This window comes from Pezoporus occidentalis, unplaced genomic scaffold, assembly GCF_034315485.1.
Source record: "Pezoporus occidentalis ecotype Australia unplaced genomic scaffold, CSIRO_AGI_Poc_V1 ctg151, whole genome shotgun sequence".
NCBI classification, from domain to species: domain Eukaryota; kingdom Metazoa; phylum Chordata; class Aves; order Psittaciformes; family Psittacidae; genus Pezoporus; species Pezoporus occidentalis.
Window position 1 is genome coordinate 1,185,262 of NW_026913328.1, and position 19,625 is coordinate 1,204,886.

A 19,625-nucleotide genomic window follows, 5' to 3' on the forward strand; every position below is an offset into this window, starting at 1 on the left:
AGATCAACAAGCACTGAAAATAACAATGAAAATATAAATAAAACTTGCTTATTGAGTATTGCTTAATGTCTCAAGACTGAAAGTAGCAAGATTCCTTGGGGGTGGTGAAGGAGGAGGAGCATAAAATACCTTTTTTTCTACAGTGATTAGGACTGTAAGAACATAAGCAGGGAGGAAACTATGGTTTCATTTTATCCTCTATCCACTGTATTGCTAAACTTTAGGTAACACGGCAAATCAATTAACTTTCATACAGAACTTCAACAGAAAATTGTTTGAAGTGATGCATGCATGTTACTGAATAAATGCCAATCTGAACAAAAACATAACGGAAACGTAAAGCTAATCTGGCCAAAACAGACTTACATAGAAAGAAAGATTGAAAAAAAGGTGCAACGACAACAACAGAAAAAGGTGTGTATGGAAATATGCTAATTACATCTGAAAGAATTTCAAGAAGAATCATAAGAATACACAAGAGGAACAAGTTCAATTCCTTAATAAAAACCTTTCTCCTCCACCCATGATACTGCTTTAATTTGCCCAATTGTTATCAGAGCTTTACGACCATTAATTTTTTACGATGACCCTTTATTCATGGACAATAAAGGTCTGACAGAACTGTAAGAGTCACACCAGATTTTATTTTTAAAAGCTTATACATTTATATAAGAATTGCAAACTTTCTTAGCAGCAAATCATCACCTTTGCAAAATAAACTGACACACACTGTGTACCTGGTGACATGTGATCATATTCTATAGAGAAAGCATATATTGGTATTTAACTGCCTAGGAAAGGAAACTGACATATCAGTTGAAAATTCATGTTTTAGCTTGTTGATGTAAATAATAAACCATAAATCAAAAGCAAACAAATATGACTAGGTAGTACAGAAAAATAATCTTCAGAACAATACATATCATTACAGCTGTAAATCAGTCAAAAAAAGAAAAAAAAACATGGTGCTTGCACAAATGCACATCACTATTTGACCTCAGCTGGTTACCTGTTTCCATCATGTACTCCTGACTCGAACAGAAATGGGCGAGATGCTGCTCTCTGCGGATTAGCTCAATTCAGCCTTGGGTATTTACAAAGAACATGTAAAAGCCCACCTTTACAAAGAAGAAATGAATCCAAGAAGCCCTTAATAAGGCTTATTTAGCCACGTTCTGCCAAAAAATACCTTGCTACATTTTTCCATGCTTCACTGTTTGCTCAGACTGTATCTGTGGCTTTCTTGCTGTGCCTTTTATTTCCATTAGAAACATACATACACACATCTCTACCAACTGTACCAAATGATACCCGGGTGCACTCCTCAAGTGCTATACTTCCACTTCCTGAAATATTTCAGGATTGTGCTGCCTGTTTTTTGGATTGTTTTTTTTTTGTTTGTTTGTTTGGGGTTTTGGATTGTTTTTGTGTATGCTTTATTTTTTTTTAATTGAAAACACTACTTCGATTTGGTTGAATTTTTTTTTTAATTTACCAAGAACAGCAAGGCTGCATTTCCATCCCTCACTTTCACTAAAAATTTATCCCACCCATCATACCATATATGTCAGAGCAAAAAGGAGCAGTAAAAGAAACATATCGTAAAGGGTTTGAATAATCCTGTTCATATCAGATAAAGTAAGATACTGAAAACCACACTGAAATAATCTTTACTCTAAGCAAAGCAATTTTAAACTAGTATTATAGTTAAAAATACTACCATGCAAAGTTTCTAATCTTAACTAGACACCAGTGTTTACAATTTAAAATATCCTTGTTATCCTGAAATATGATCTAAAAATACCTGCTTGAAATACAAAGACTTAAAAAGTACCCTATGACACCTTGTTTCAACAAGAGGTACATGTCGTATTTTTTTAGAAGTGGAAATGTCTTTCTGATTACCTGAATAGGTGCAGGACTTGAGGGGCAAAGTCCAACAAAAAAGGCAATTCTGCCAGCCTGTTAATTTCTATACTAGATTTCAGACAACAAAACAGAAAGAGGTAGAAGCATGGTATGTAAACACTTGTGGACAGGAAAAATACACTCCAAAGTATTTATGTTAGTGTGAATGCTAACAGTGCCTGTGATTAAAATCACTTTATGGTAATAACAGAAAATACTCTTCAATAAAGATGATACTTTCATGATGTTGCTACATGAACCATAATAGAAACACTGAATTAAAACAGTCTCAATACTCATAAAACAATTTGTTCCTAAGCTAGACTTCCTGTTAATAAATCGCCAAGTAATACTGCATCATGCAACTTGAATTAATGAAGATGTTGTACTTATATTGTCTAACAGAACACCAGAATATCTGATTTCACTGCTAAAAGCTTTTCAGTTTCTTAAAGTGAAAATGACTTCTTCAAAAATGCTTTTGCTAAGAGGCTAGAAAACTGAGGCAAGAATTAGTAGCATGAACACATGCCAATAGAGGAGAAGCAGATCCCTTTCCCATCAATGAAACAATTTTTAAAATTTAACTCTGAGTGTAAATGTCCAATTTTTTTCTAACCTTAGACACCCAAATTACAAAATAGAACTACCTCACCACCACCACTAGACTGCCAATAACTTATGGCCTCTTTACAAAGTTATATAAATACCATTATCTCCTGATCAAAATTACTGCTGTTTGAAATAGTAGCATCATCCATACATTGAGATTCACATGATAAAATTTCTGTAAGAGGATAAACATATCAAATATAATTTCCCTTTATACAATAAAACAAATACACCTGCAAAAAAACCAAACCAACCAAAAACCACAATAAAAAAAAACTTCCCTTGAAACAGGCTGTTTTGGTTGCTTTGGCAAAATCAATGACTAAGATATGAAAGGAAAATTAAATGGCCACCATCTCCACTCCCCTTAGTTCATTTACTTAGAAAAAGGTAACATTATCTCAAATTTCCTGTAGTATGTCACATACCTCTATGGATTATTAATGGATACTACAGAATTTTAAATTATTAATACATGAATGCTTCAAGCTGTAACTCTTGATAAATTAGCTACCATTTCTTCCCATTTTTCTAACTGCAACTCATGTGTATCACTCACCAACATGGTATTTGCCAAAATACAGTAAGATGTTTATAAACAATTATCTTACCTAGAGCATAATTACATTTGCTGCAATAGAACTGTTACTCTTCTCACTTTATTCAATGTGAAAAAGTCACAAAATGGCGGCAGTGGAAAATATCCTCTTCCCCTTGTTCAGATTTTCCTTCAGTTAAGTGAATTCCATCTACACATACAGTATATGCATACTTCAGTACAAAGTATGCTATAAATATCAGACTACTGTTATGACTACATTTTTGCCTTCTTAAACTGTAACAACTTGAAGGACCAGATTTATATCTGCTTGTAGGTCATCTTTCAAAACTGTTCTAATTTTGCTGTCCCTTCTTAAATACCATCACTACTGAAGAAGTACTTGAGAAGAATGATTTTCTGGAAGCACTTCTTAAGCAGCAACAATGCCTAATTCTAAGCACAGCATTTTGGTACTTCACATAGCAGTCCTCTAAGTTCAGTTCTACACTAACCAATGCTGTGACAATCAAGCTGTGTTTAGACCAGAAAACCACACCAGTAAAAATAGATAGCTACAAAAATGAAGAATTGTTTTTGTTTGTGGTTCCAAATTGTCTCCTACAAAAGGATACAGAAAAGTTGTCACTGCTGCGGGAGACAAGTAATTACAATTCAGATAACCCTCCTCCAAAGAGACAAGAACCTCCCAAACAGTCACAGATGTCAGCAGCATCTGCAATTTAATCTTTCATGAGAGAATATGCTGTGCCATATGAGGAAACACAGAAAAAATGCAATGTTACCTTTTATTCAACACTTCATCACATAAACACAAATAGGGGGATTCACTGTTTCATCATATTCTTAGAGTGAAAGGAAAGGTCCAATGGCTTCTTGTCAGTGAGGACCCCAAAGAAAAGTAACATTAAGAGATTTGTGTACCAGAAAACGATCAGTTTTTTTTTCCTAACACAACAAAAAGTTAATATTCCTTATTTCCAATAAGGAAAATCAGGTTTTTATATGTGTCAAGAGTTTTATATATATATATACATATATATATATATATATATACACATACATACATATACATACACACACATATGTATATGTAAGCGTATCTGTATATGTGTGTGTATACTTATTTACATGTAACACTAGTGTGCTCCTCTATTCTGGAAGAGGGAGAATATTCCTCTGCAATAATGCTATTGCTCCTACTTGTATCATTAGTAAATGCTTAATAGCGATAATCATAATATTGCTTTATTCTCTTGCATCTTTCTTTTTCAGTATTTACTACTACTTTGACTCTCAGAAAACCACCAGTATTGTGTCTTATGCCCATTATATGAATATAATTTGTCTTAAGCAACTGCAGCATGCATTTTCCCCAAGCTCACTAAGTGTCTCCTTTTTTTCATGATTAAATGTACATTCAACAGGAAATCACAACAGCTATTCATGTAACTTTTGCCCTCTTCAGGCAATCTGAGAGAAATCCAAATTTTCACCAATGCTCTCTTTCTCATAAATGTACCTGATCTCTATTCTCTCCTTCCCAACATGCAGTCACTTTCTATAAGCCCCTCTCAAGAGCTGTACAAGTAACAAGCTCAACACACTTGCTTTGCTACTCAGCTTCAGCATTACACATCACAGAATCATAGAAACCAGGTTGGAAGGGACCTAAAGGATCACCTGGTTCAGCTTTTCTTGGCAAAAGGATGGTCTAGGCAAGATGGCCCAGCACTCTGTCCACTCAAATTTTAAGTCTCCAATGTTGGGGAATTCACCACTTCCCTGGGGCTATTATTCCAACGGCCGATTGTTCTCATTGTGAAAAATCTCCCTCCCATGTCCAAGTCCTAAAGGACTATGTGTGAAAAAACTGTGTTTTATAGGCTTTCCATACTGAACATCTACTACCCTGTTTTCCCAGCCACTGTGTTTCGGGCTAGTCCTCTTCACAAGAGGACTGGCAGCAGAACAAGTAAGTTTGTATGTATTAGTGGAAATGAATGAGTCAATTTAGTTGGTGGAGAAAATTACAGTGTTCTGAATAGAACTGTGAAAAACCAGCCAACTACTATTTTCTGTTGGGGATTATTTTCACACAAAGAATGGCAGAACTACCACAAGTAATCTTTTGAAAGAAAGGGCAGTAAGGCTACAAACTTTATGTTCACTTTAAATGAAAAATATATCCTGCAGAAAAATTGGTATCTTCACCTTTAAGTGGAAAATTCAGTTCAGCTGCAGAAAAGGTAAATGTAAGCGATGCCTTCATTTTTCTTGTTGAAGATCATACTGAATCTGCAGTGTTTATACCTCTAGCCTTACTATGTAATTTAGGCCAGGTTTGATATTTGGTTCTTTCACATCTCTCATTGTGCTACTACACAGATCTGCATGTCTCCTTCCTCCTGTTACACTCTACTCACATGCTGTATCTAAAATAAGTGTGTACATTTTAGTCATCTTCCAGTTTTATTTGTCCTAACAAAAGCTTGAGTACATTCTGGAGTAATTAAAAATATGAAGAAAAAGACTTGGGATCCTTTTGATGACTTTGCCAAAATAAACTTTGCTCCGATGACCATGAGAGCAATCACACTGAAGAACTAAAGTGTACAAATACTATTTCAGTCTCACTAGTAAGCATAAATGAGACAGCTTTCACTGACAGTATTTGAGAATGGTGTGTTGAAGCACATCATTACAGAAGTCAGTCAAGCAACATCTCTGGTTCAAAGGAAGGCTCCAAAGAGCCCCTCAAATTAAAAACCATCTCAGGTTAACATGTCTAAAAGCTTAGATCAACACTGTGTGACACTAGCATTTTCTGCTTCCCTTTATACAAATGCTTCATTTTCTTCAGTGGAAAAATTCACTTACAACAATGTTTCACCCTTTCTTTCACTTCCCTCCTTTGTATCAGTCCCACATAAAGTTAGGCCATAGTTTAAGAGAGGTCCATGAAATCAACAGGTTAGAAGAGCAGAGCAGGAGCAAGGGATTTAACCATTTTGATGACACTTCAGAGCAATCCTCAAACAGCTGTACTGGCACTTGAGGAACTGCAAATTATAGCCCAGACCTGCAGGGGCAGTCAGGGCAGGTATTTTTTTCAAGCCAGCTTTACTGCCAAAGAAAATTCATCATGTAACTACACTGTAAGCAACAACTCGAAAAAAGTTTCATAACTATAGCCTGAAACCTGAAGATGGAGACCATACAAACATGGATTTTTGCTTGGTTTGGTTGGCTGGGTTTTGTTTGTTGTTGTTTTTTGGGTTTTGGGGTTTTTTTAGTGGTGTTTGGTTTTTTTAAGAAAAACCATCATACCAGCAAAAATCAGGTTCTACTCTGAAAACACAGCTCTTGCCCAGCAGAAACTATAAAACTGCTTCTACAAGAAGTCCTGAAAAAAGCATCAGCAATACCAACAAGTAATTGTGGCTACAACATATTCAAAAATTCCAACAAATCATCGTATAACACTATCTTACAATTGAAAAGCACAAATTATCTGGCCAAATTATATTCTGTATTCCTTCTGCTAATAATTTCCAAAACACTTTTGTTTAAAACAAATAAACAAAAAAACCCTCCAAACCCATCACCACCAAGAAAACACAACTCTCCTGAAGGGAACAACTCTATAACACCACTTCAGCTCCTGAAAATAGCAAGCTTCTAAAGAGATACTACCCATTAAAATAATAACAGCAGAACCCCCCAAACAAACAACGGTTTGAAGGTATACAAGTAGCACCTACAATTATCATGACATAAAGAACAAACAAAAAGCACGTCTGGTACAGGAAACATTTTTTTTAATGCAACATAAAACTGTCTCATGCAGACTACAGGAAAACACAGGTGAGGACAGCAAGAAATACAGTGAAGTGCACGAAGAAGGCTAGAACTGCACATAAATAAGAGACTCACTGTAACAGGTATCAAAGGAAAATACTAAAGGTGCTGAAACTATACAACACACTAAGTATACTTGGCATCTGTGGCAGCAGAATAAAGGGGCTTAGAGTACCTGGCATGAAGCTAGTCCTGGGTGCCCTGACCTTCAATGCCACCTCTACAGCAACAGTGTAACTCCTAGTTACAAGATTGAGGCACCTGTAAGACCAGCAGAAAATCCTTGTCCCTGCGATACACAACTGTTTCCCCAGACAGTATTTGTAGTCAGCTTCATGACACCCAGTTCATCTTCCCACCTTGTCCTGGAAAATTCCACTATGCATTCATACTTCACTTTCTCACCTTTGGCCCTGCCCAGACAGGAGACAAGATCTCCTACCATGAGAAGACACAAGATGCCATCTTGTACTCTGGGCTACATCCAGAGCCCAGCCAGGAAAACTACTTTAAAGAATGGGCACATCCATACTGCTAATGAAGTCCCAAGAGTTTAGCTCCCTGTAGAACACACACGTGCCATGGCCTTAGTGGGACAAACAGCAACACCTCCTCCAGCTTCTCCAAAATCTCTTATTAAGATTCTTTGCTCACCTTTATGTTTATGCACTTCCTCTCTAAAGCTCTATGCGATGCAGGATCTCTTCATCAACTCCACTGGCTCTGACCAAGCTGCAACTAGGAGGAAGAAGCTTCACAGGATGACCCTGACACCTTTGGCATTTACTTCCACCTCTTCAGGCAGAACATCTCTGACTAGCTTTCATAAGCTCCTTCTTCCAGGACAGAATAACACGGACAAGACCCACACTATACTCTGCTAAGGGTTCCTTTTATCTCCCTGTTTTTAAATTTCTTGACTCACACATTTTTTACTAGCTGTTGCCTGGTTTCTCTCCACCCTCTTTTTCTGTAGTTCCTCATCTCAAGGCAGGCTCTACTGTTTTATTAGGACTAAACTGATCTGTCCCAAAGGAAAAAGCCAACAGAAAAAGTGACTCAAAGTGACTGCTTAACAAAAGCAAGAACAGGGCAAGTATAGGACACTGCTCATTTCACATGCCTCACAGAGATTGGTAATTTTACAGATTGTATCCTCTATTGATTTTAGATAGAAGAGATGTCACATAGTAATTCTTCATATGGAAATCATTCAGCACCTTCTGCCATCCTTGCCAAGCTTTTCCTGAATATTCACCTCAGATGCAACATGTTTAATATGTTCGCTACTTACAAATGGCAACAAATGTTATCAGCCATGAAAATAGGAGATAAAAAAACACCAACACCTTGGACGTACTAATTTAAAGTTCAAGAATGTTCTACCCTGCAGTCCAATATAAAAAGAGGTAAGTTAATATGTGAATTAAATAATTTCTTCATACTAAATAAACAGTTGGATTATTATGTAGGTAGCATCAAAAGAGAAATACTTTGTTATGACACGCTTTGGAGGAAAGCGTGTCATAACAATTGACAAAATTTAGATAAAAATTGAACTGTTATTAGGTATTGGCGTAACCTTCGTAAAAATTCAGTTAATTTTGGCTTTGTGTCAGTTTTGCATCTGATCACTAGTCCTCAAGAGACTGAGAGATAAAAAACATCTGCTAATTTGCAAAAGAACCAGTAGACAACCATAAGAACCATTAAAAAGCACTATAAACCCTGAACCTCCCAGGCAATTCCTTAACCTATGAAGCTGTTATAGATTTAAACTAATCACAAGACTGACCTGTTTTGCCATTTGATATTCATATAAGCTATTAAACTAAATAATCTAGCACCTTATTTCACTCTGAAGTTCAGTTCACATCATCAGCTACCACTACAATGTACATTTTTAAGCTATAGAGAGAAACTAGGATGCATGTTGCAGCCTACTGCTTTAGGATGTCTAACGCATAATTCCCAAAGCGGAGTACCAGTACTGGGACTGCAGAGCGTGCACAGCCCTCAATTCCGGTGAGACCACTACTTCTCATTACACAAGTTTTCACAAGGACCAAATATATGTCGGAAGCACTGATTTTTAAAAACTGTCTGACATAAAATATTCCTCAACAAGTCAATGAAAACTTATCTCCTTTCATCATAATGACATCTGTTAGAAGCAAATACCATGATCTTTTAAATTGGTTGGCATGATTTTAAATATGGAACGCTTTTTTTCACTCTCTCTCACCACCTACCCTGTTTTTCAATAAGAAACCCTGATTAAAACCTCCAGGCTCCACATTAATCTATGGATCCGTTAATAAAATGCTTGAATGCAGGTAATTTGCATTAAAAACTTCATCTTAATGATAGACTTTGGTGAAGTCACATTCCCCCTGTGCAAAGTAAGGCTAGATTATCATATGCTTAACAATTAGAATTTAAATAGACAATAAACCTATTACTGTTACCTGCTAGAAGACAAACAAAGAATTTCAAACTGCCTAATATCATAGTAATCAAAACTAACATTAATTACTATTACAATGCACCTGCTGATGTACCTGAGTACATACACCCTTAATTATGTCATTTCATGAGAAGGAAGAGCAACGGATTCTGGGCACAAGCAAAATAACAATCTTTTCTACCTTTAAAGTTTTCATCTTCGTGCCAGAAATGCAGTTTCCTTTGCTTTAAATTTTGTGAACCACGCCGCAGCTGTGGAAGTCTGTGGGTTTCCAGACAAGTGCTAACAGCAAGTGCAGTAGGTTAACAAGTACATACTTGCTGGAAACAGCCTAACTTGAATGAAAATAAGCAAGAAGTTCCTGATGTCTTCTGTTTAAACCTTACAGTGTATTAACAAAAAGGCAGAGGGATAACTAAACTAACGTTTACTTCTACAAACCACCCAGCAGATTAGATATTCATTCATCACAATGTGTTGAAGGATGATTTTCTGTGCCCCTTGTTTTAACATCGTATGAAACATTTAAGTGTTAGTCTATCACACAGATGCCCTATCTCTCAGAAGAAACAGTGCAAGATAGAACAGTAACTCTGCCCTTCCTAAGGAGAGAACTTGGCTCAAAATGACCATCAGGCTTTCTCTGGTAGAGAACAGCTATGTCATGGAAAAGATTTTTGCCTTCCCAGAGTCTGGAGGCCAGTTTAACAGGAAGAGTGTATTTATATACCTCTATGATTTTCCAAAAGATTTTCTAAAACATTCAAAACTATGGCTCAAAATTACAGATGATACCCCAATGTAAAGAACCATTGAAAACAAAGCAGTTTAGCCTGAAGTCATAAAATCTGTGGCTTTTTAAAAACAAAACCAAATCACCATAAAACAAAACCAACAAAGTGTTTCCACACCTTTATTACAAGGTAAAATGTTAAGCAACCCACAGAGTTAGTCTAAACGTTACTTACTACATGCCTATCTAAGAATACGTACCAGAACTCATTATATCACAAGCTAGCAAGCCCTCTATGGTTACAGATTAACCCCTCTGGACAGGGAAGAAGTTGAAAATAGTGTAAGGATGAGAAAACGAATGAATAAAAACTTTGGAACATTTCTTATTTTGAATATCAAATTGGCAAAAAAAAAAAAAACCCTGAAACTAAATACAAAGTGATAAAACTAAACAAAAAACACTTAGTTCTAAAAGTTTTAAAGATCTATACGCTAGGTATGGAGATGCAAAGAAGTAATGTTTTGCCATTTTTTCTCTATCTTCATATAATTCTAAAAGCTTTAAAAAGTAAAATCTAACTGCTACATGCTAACATCTCTCACTAGAACCTTCAAGCCCTGAAATAAATAATTATATGAACAAAGGCAGACAATGAGGTAGTTTAGAGTAATCACTTACAAGTTAGCAGAGTCAGGTTTTAGGAAACTATTGAGTTAATCTAATAGCTCAGTACTAAGAAAAGAGACTCCTCACCACCTCACCATTTCATCACCAACAGTGCTTTCAGCGCTTCCTCTGAATCTGTCTATTGCCATCTGACACCTCAATGAATTGATCTGGCATGCAAAATAATTATAGATAACCAAAGAGATAAAACCCACATGGTTTTCTGCCTATGTAAAACAGCTTATCAATGCATCAGAAAAAGAACACTTGAACTCTGACTTGTGAAGCATCTAGGAATAAAACCAGATTTTTCAACAGTACAAGCCACCAAACGGGCTCAGCCATTTTGTGACACCTTACTCTTAGCGGACATTGTTCTGCTGCAGTGCTGAAGAAACAGCAAGCAGGACACAAAGAGACAGGCTCAACCAAGCACTGAAGAGGCCGTCATTTACTGCTGCTGATCCTGAGCACCACAGACATGGCTACCCCAGTATCTTCCTTTCAGCTTCCTGGACAGCAACATCTACAAACATACCTTCAAATTGCTTTATACTGATTCTCCTGCTACATAGATGAATAGTCTCATCTTGTATTTCCCATCTGTCTGTATTCAACAACAAAAACATGTAGGTTTGGGAGAATAAATTGTCTGGTTGGTGTTTGTATAAACAAAATGGGGTCCTGATTCACGACCAGCTCTACTGAACACCAAGATAACACAAATAAATAAAATTACACAGAGGAATGTGTGTAATCCTTTCCTAACCATACCAGGGGTAGGGAAACGAGTGAAAAAAAAAAAAAAAAAGGGAAAAAAAGGAAAGTAAAAGTAATTTTATGATTTTATCTTCTAGTTTCAAAACTCCTAAGACAACACATTTCTCGCTTCACTTACCTCCTTAACAATTTCACTGGTATTTTGTCCTCTCTCCCATTCTCCAGGAAGCATTTCTAACTCACAGTGTAGAAACCATTTACAGTAGGAAAAGACTTGCAGTACAGCCTGAAACCACACCACCACAGCTCTCCTTCTGGCAAGAGCAGTAGGTCAGGCAACCCCTATTTTCTTCCCGCTATCCAGTGCCACCTCTGTGTCATACCTGCACTGGTACAACTGCTAGGGCAGCTGCAGTGAACTGGATCAGGAAGCTGATCCAGGTTAAGTAAGTCTCTTCTGCTTTCCCTTTTCTGCAGGGTTATTTTTAACCTAGATCAATCTCAAATTCAGTTCACCTTGCTGTATCATGAACAGTTGCTCCAGCACACTTGAGGGCACAGAGGCAGGAGAAGTGGCAGGCACAGAAAAGCAGAACTGCAGCTGATAGAAATGCTTATGAAATAGCACCTTGCACCTGCAACAAAGATGAAGCTTGAGAGCAGCACTGCAGGGCAGACTGCAAAGTTCTAGCCCTAAGTTTTACAAGTTCATAGGAAAAATCCTCATGGACTCAAGGTTCCTAACACTGAAAGCTCTCCAAACTTAAATGAGCAGAAGCACTGATTAAAAAAAATGTGCTGTACTTGAATCTGATTCGGAACTAGCCTGCTGTGTAGCAGAGACAATATCCTTTATTAAACTAACTGCTGTAGTTTAAAAAAAAAAAAAAAAAAAGAGCTTCTGGGCAAACAAGCCCTTCATGATGTCTAAAGTAAGGATGCAGGCAGAACACATAAAATCTGACAGTCGTCCAAAGGCCTTTCCACAGCTCTGTCCAAAGAACAGATGTGTCAGTTACGGAAGAAATTAACTAACTGAAGAAGACTCCCGGACAGCCTGACACACACTGCAAAGCAGGGCAGCCTGCAACACCCTAACTTGCAGCACTGCGACCTCACAGGTTTTTCTCTTACTTCTCTGTCCACATTCTGCTCCCTGTACTAACGAGACAGCTTTTGCAGCACAGATACAGCCTTAATTACACTGAGGAACAACGCGACTGCTGCCAAAAGTATGAGAAATCTGAGTATTTTTCAAGATACTACTTTTGACTGTCATTTCTATGAATGTGGATATATGGGTAAATGAACAAACACTAAAGAAAGCCAGAAACAAGGAAATGTCAAGTAATTTAAAATATTCCATCTTTAACGCCGTCTGAGGCTGTAATAAAGGCCCAACTGCAACAGCAAAATGCATAATCTAATTTGTCACTTGGAGGTCCTTCTGACCTTTTGTTATGCTACCATGTGGCTACCATTTACTGAATGATAGCCTCTCTCTTGCTAGTCCAAGCTGTGAATAAGCATTTTGATTTTAATTAAAGCAGAATTTTCAGATGGTGCCTCTTTTCAGATGGTGCATACTGGCAGTCTTACATTGGTTATTACAGCAAAGGAATTTTTAGTTCTTCAGCAGGTAATTATAAGTACTCCTGATATTCAGACAATGCTGAAAATTCCTTATTTCCTTATTGCTGACACCCAGCTGATGAATAGTAAGACAATACAAGCCCAAAAGTATAAGGAAAGAAGCTTTTTATGCATCATTTAGAGATGTTATGCATACAGTCCATTCCAGCATCACTGGAATATATATTGTTAATTACTATTTATACAATACATACTATAGCTGATGTTTCTAGAATGTGTAAGCAAGGCCCCAAAAGCTATCCATTTCAAAATCAGAGAGGATAAGAAAAACTACTGTTGAACAATACCACACTTAAAAACACTGAAACAAGGTCTCTGGAAGAGTCACAGGGAATTGGCAAGCTTGGAAAAGTAATGTACAAGAAGATTTTCACCTCCACTTCACTGATTTTAATCTAATCAAGGTCAGTAATAACAGAGGTTTGCCTCATCCAGTCTTTACAAAAAACAAACTTGTGGTCTCTTTTGGTCCTCAATGAGTAAATACAGCAGAATGACCCAGCACTAAATGCACAAGAAAAATAAGAAATAAAAAAAAATAAAAATAATAAAAAAATCTTAGTTCCAAGAAATGTCCCGAGGAAATTAAAATCTACTGGCAAAGGAAAATGAAGGAGGCTGCATCTTCCTGTCAAGCACATTTCAAAGAAGCACTACTTACAGAATAATTATAAGAGTTTTAAAAAGGGAAGAATTGACTATAATAGGAACTCTGTCATACTGAATATATTGTAGTGGGAACACTTTGAGGAGGAGTGAATGAACATAAAACTCACATGCAGAATACACATCACACACACTGTACTTGGGTATTTAAAGACCACAGAAGTTGAAGTTAGTAAAGCCGTTCTAGATTAATAAATTCCTCCTGCACTAGAAGCTGGAGATACGGCTACCAGGTAAGAAGGTGTGTGTACAGAATTATGCTTTGAAAATCACGTATAGTTTAATTTTAAGCATATATTTTAATAGCAATTTCCTACCACATATTCCTACAGAAAAAGCAGCAAAGATCATTTGAATCCTGGCTAACATAACCCAGAAGCCAAGCCTATGTGGTTTCAAGATCTGTTGGAAGAAGAGAAAGTATACTTATCAGCCAGTCACCCAAGAGTGTGTTCTAATCACCTGGTCTCTAACCCAGTTTGGTGATTAAAAAGAAACAGACAGACAAGATCACAGCTAAGTAGGACTGAAGCTAGGAAAAAACAAACCAAACAAAACACCTGTGAGATTACTAATTAATTTCTAAACAAACTTTTTGCTATCATGTATGACATTATCCTGCACATCTGAAGGGGTAAATAATTCAGAGACACACATCGTAATTACTTAAAAAAAAATCTGTATTATCAAGTTACCTGAAGGAAAAAAAACGAAACACCAAAAACCCCAATGCTACAGCTCTCTACAAACTTTACAATTTGCAAGGCTTACATTCATTCCAGCTCATAAACTAGTTCTAGCAGTCAAAACATTCCCGTTTCATATAAAATCAATAATGCTCTTGGAAGTAACAGATTCACTTACTGGGTTAAAAAAATACAATATAACCTTTTTTAAACTCAAGAGATGTGTTGTAGTTACATTTACTTTATGTTGTGTGCTACTTCAACAAATGATTCCAAGACAATGAATATTAAAGCAGCTAACATTTTCCTACAGTAATTGCAACAAGTTAAGGTAGACTGCCTGTGGCTTTTTTTTTTTAATATTTAATCTACTACATGTTGACATTTTTAACTCATGGGTTGCAAAATAAGGTTTTTCAACTACTATAAATCAGCAACTGAAAAAAGAACCCCAACAAACCCAAACAATGAATAATTAAATGAATATTAGGATGAGGGATCAAACTTTGTCAAACTTTTCAGAAAACTAACAACTGTGTCTCTTCAGACTCCAAATGAAAAACATTTACACTGTTATTCTAAAAGACCCTCAGAATTTGCAGGCTGCTGTGCCCTGTGAAAAACCATAAACCCATTTAAAACAGGTACAGAACCCTTAAGCTTCTCTTTTGTAAATGATCACTTCTTATTTTAGTCCTCCAAATCAAAAGCCATTGCATATTAGGAGAATATGGAACAGAAGAGCATAGAAGGAAAGCCTTAATAGACTATGCTGAAGCTTCCCATCTTCTGTCTATACAGCCATGTATCTCACCCTGCTATGCAAGCCTGGTCCACTTTTTTGGTGGCTAGGCTGAAGAAAATTAACCAGCATTCAGATTTCATTCACCTGCAACTTCTGCCTAGGAATACTTTGAAACATTTGCTCCATTCTATTACTGGTGTTCACCTATAACTGGTTTTATTCCTCTTTGCAGTCCAAGTGAAGTAAAAAGTATTGAAGGTATCTGAATATATATGGAAAGCTAAAGTAAACACGAAGAACATAAGGGCCACGGTGAGGTGAACCGCGTTTACTGTGCTGACCACAGATAGCGAAAGAGGTCTCAAATTACACTTCATGAACTTCATGAAGTATAGTTATCAGTGGAAGCTGCGTTACCCTTCATTGTTCTTTCAGGGACCTTAGCATGTCCTTGATCCACACAATACCATGAGCTCCATGCACAGATCAAGAGCATAACATCACCTTTATGAGTCAAACCTGGATATTTTTCTGTTACCACTTCAAATAACTTTATTTTCAGAGTTCTGAAGTTTAGAATACGTACTACTCAGGACACTTAACACACAAACGAGGAAAACTGGTCCAACCACGCATACACATATCTGAAATAATAAAGCTCCATCATATTTTATGTTTTCTCAGTTTTCAGCATTCATGTATTGTATCAATAGACTACACATCAACTTTCACTACCAGTAAACCAAGACTTGTTTCTAGTAATTTGTGTCTATACATATAGTATTCATATACTATTCATTCTCCACAGTAAGTGAATCCTGGTCTTTCCCAGCAGGATGGCAATGATGAAGAAACAGAAGCTGAAACCTTACAGAGCTTTCAGCTGCTAAATATACTGAGTAACTGAACATCTGAGCTTGATATTTACAGTGCCATTTCATTTTTAAACTCTAATAAAAGGAGACAGGAGTTCTGAAGCAAACTCCTCCTGCAACCTAAAAATCACTGTATTTGGTAATAAAAGGAAAGAATCTATTAAGAATTAGAAGTAAACATTGTGTGGTGTAGTGTTATTTAACTGTACAGATTAATAACAATACAGCTACTATGAAGTACAAAATGCAGTGTTGTCATCTGAAGTACCTCAAACAACTCACCCACTCTCCCTCTCCTTCTCCACACATATCTTTACAGGTAGGCTAAAATACTCCCTATCAAAAATTAATGCACTCTGATAAATAAATAAAAAACACTAAACAGTAATGGTCAAATACTTATAAACATTTGGATTGTGAAATCTATAATAATAATAATACTGAGATAAGATACAAGAACTGGAAGGCAAAACCACAGAGGAGGACTGGGCAGGTGAAGCAGAGCCCGGGTCCCACACCTCGAGACACCCATACAGCTCCCCGGGAGCAGAGGAATATGTGGGTAGGCGCTAGCCGACAAATGGGGTTACTCGGTTCTACCTCAAGCCTCAAGTAATAAACACTCAAAAAGTAAACAAACTGCCAAAAAAAAAAGTAACTTGGATGTTTAAACTTCTTTCCACTTTAACACAGCCCAAGGAATTTCCAGTAACAAAGGGTATTGTTGTAGGAACACTGAGCTTGCACAACCGGCTGCTCTCTACGTCTTGGCTTTTCTCTTATCCATCACAAACATACCCGAAGTTTTCCACTAGAAGAAAAGTAAGGAAGTTAACTTGCTAAAAATAAAGTCTGTATTCCTCCCCTCAACTGAATCAGCTTTGTAACATTTTAAGATCATGCTGAAATATTCAGGGAGAAGAAAACAAAACAGCAAAAAGCACCCTGCAATGACAAGTTCAGATCAATGCTTTTGTCTTCCATTTTACCCACGGATCTGGAGAGAAGCGTTTGCTCTCCCGGCGCGCTCCCGATGTAAACACGCCGCGGGGCTGGGGCCGTGTCCCGGGGAGCGGCAGCACCGGCGGGGTCACCGGGGCTGCACGATCCGAGCAGGCTCAGGAGTTTCTGACCTACATTCCCCGCAGCGGGATGAAAACCCTCCCGTCGCAGACGGAGCGCGGCGGGCGGCCTCCCCCGCCGGCAAGGGTGTGTTCATGGGTGGGGAAAGCGAGCTGGCCGGGGCCAGGATGGAGGCTGGCGGAGGCGCTGACACCTGCCCGCCGACACCCGGGCCCCGCCGTGGAGCGGCTCCTCCTTGGCCAGGGACAGACACCTGCTGCAGGACAGCCGGACGAGCGGCCCGGCAGCGGCCTCGGCCCAGCAGCCGCAAGCGGATTCGTCCCTCATTTTGCCTCAGGCACTAAACCCGGAGACGAGCTCTCCGCGGGGACGAGCAGGCCGCGCCGAGCCAACGACCGACGCGCACACGCCTGCGCGGGGCAGGGGGCTCGGCGCCTCAACCGCTAGGCCGCGGGGCCTGCGGCAGCGGCGCGCGGCGGGCGCGCAGGGCCCAGCCCGCCGGCCCCTCCTCGGGGAGCGGAGCTAGGCGCCGGGCGGAGGCGGCGGGTCCCCCTCACTCACCGCTCTCGATCTCGTTGCCCTTCTTGGCGGTGGCTGCGTTCCCCATGGCCGGGCCGAGGCGGCGCGGGGCCGGGGGGGCGGGAAGTATGCCGGGCGGCTGCGGCGGGAGGAGGCAGGGCTCTGCTGGCGGGGCGGCGCGGCCCGCGGGCGCGGCGGCGACTGGTTCCCCTCGCCCCGCGCTAGGTCTCTGTGTCTCCGGCCGCCGCGGAGGAGGAGGCGAGCGCTATGCCCCCCTCCCCCACCCCGACACACGGCGGAAATGACGGCCGGGGCGGTGCCTCCTCTCTGCTACGCCGCCCGCCGGGGGCGCGCGGGGCGCGGGATGCCGCCGTCCATGGGTCTGGACTCCGCCGCTGCCGAGGGCGGGGGGCGCTGCCCCAGAGGCCGGGCCCGAGTGGAGGAAGAGACGGACAGACAAGGGGCTACAGGAGCTTGGGGCGGCGCTCGCCCGTGCCAGCGGTGGCTCACAGAGGGCCGGGGCGGTCGGGTTGCCCTCGGCCTCCGCGGCGGGGGCACGGCCGCCCCTGTGTAGCCCCGGCCGGTGCCCGGCCTCACGGGGCGGTGCCGTATAAGCGGCCCTGTGCCCTTTGTCCAGGGCTCCCTCCCGCCCGCAGTGTGCTGCTCTTGGGTCGGGGGCGCGGCGTGCTGGGCCCAAGGTGACCCCAACGGCCGAGCGCTTCGCGACGTTGCGGCTGCGCCCGCCCGCGCGTGGGGCTCGCCCGCATCCCCCGTAACATCCCCGGCCGCTCGTGGATACGCGCTCCGTGGGGCCGCCATCCCGTGGCCGCCGTCTGGGTCTTCCCGACCCGTCGTGGCCGGGCCTGCGCCGCGGCAGCGAACATGAGGGAAGTCGCGCTTGCCGCCTGTTCACAGACTGTTTTTACACGGCTCAACAGACTACAGGAAAAAAATACAGAGTGAGAGAGCTGCCAGGAAAGAGGTTTTTTTTTTTTTTACTCCCCCCTTTCTCTGCCACTCATGTCATAAATAGCTACGCTATGCATTTTCAAACGGTATTGTGACTTTCGAGTTGATAATAGCAGTCTTTGAATATATATATTTACCATGTAAAAACACTTTTGAGTGTTTTAGCTCTGGAAAGAAATGCTTATCAAAAAGTAGGCTCTATGTGCCTTAAAGTGAGGATAGTGGAGAACAGAAGTGCTAATCTTAGGGATCACAAACCATATATATTCTGCCAGGACAATTTACGTGATGCCCAGCCTGTTCTGGCAGCGTTCTTTCTCCAAGGCTGCAGGCTCCATGAACTGCTCTGACGGCAGCCATCTCAGCTACCACCTTTCACAGGGGCTACCAAAACCCTCTCCTCATGCTGTGGGCTGCCTGCTGGTGCTGCACACACTGTCATGGCCTCAATTACCTTTCTCTAAGGGATTTTGTACGCATCCGCTTCCCAATTTCCACACATGAAAGCAGATACTTCTGGGAAGTTTCCAGTCTCCTGTGACTGCTCTGGAGCACACTGTATGAACATTAGGCATACCTAGCTAGTGTGTTCTTCTACCTTGACAGTGATAACCCCTTGCCTGGGTTATCCAGCTGCAGAGTTTTGGGAGCACTTACCTGAATTATCTTGATGTTTTGTAGGTTGAAGTTCTATCAAGGAACACTACAGTTGAGGGACTTCCTCTTGCTTTTCACCTTTTCACTTGCATTATCCTGATCTGTGTGATACTGCTTGCTTCAGAGGAAGCAGGTTTTATGGTTAAAGAAACAGGCTCTGGGGCAGCCACGTCTTTATTGCTTTGAAGATCAGAAATGTGGCTTAGACATAGCAAAGAAATAACCTGCAAACCATTGGGGTCA

At 40.1% G+C, this 19,625-nt stretch overlaps 1 protein-coding gene across 1 annotated transcript in view; it reads right to left on the reverse strand.

The window, feature by feature from the left end:
• PRKACB (protein kinase cAMP-activated catalytic subunit beta) overlaps nucleotides 1-18,060 on the reverse strand; it is a 74,274-nt gene extending 56,214 nt beyond the window's left edge. Inside the window, exon 1 of the mRNA XM_062611244.1 lies at nucleotides 17,799-18,060. Coding sequence (XP_062467228.1) covers nucleotides 17,799-17,844 — 46 coding nt within the window. The 5' untranslated portion in view covers nucleotides 17,845-18,060. The remainder of the gene's footprint in view (nucleotides 1-17,798) is intronic.
• Nucleotides 18,061-19,625: the final 1,565 nt, after the last annotated feature.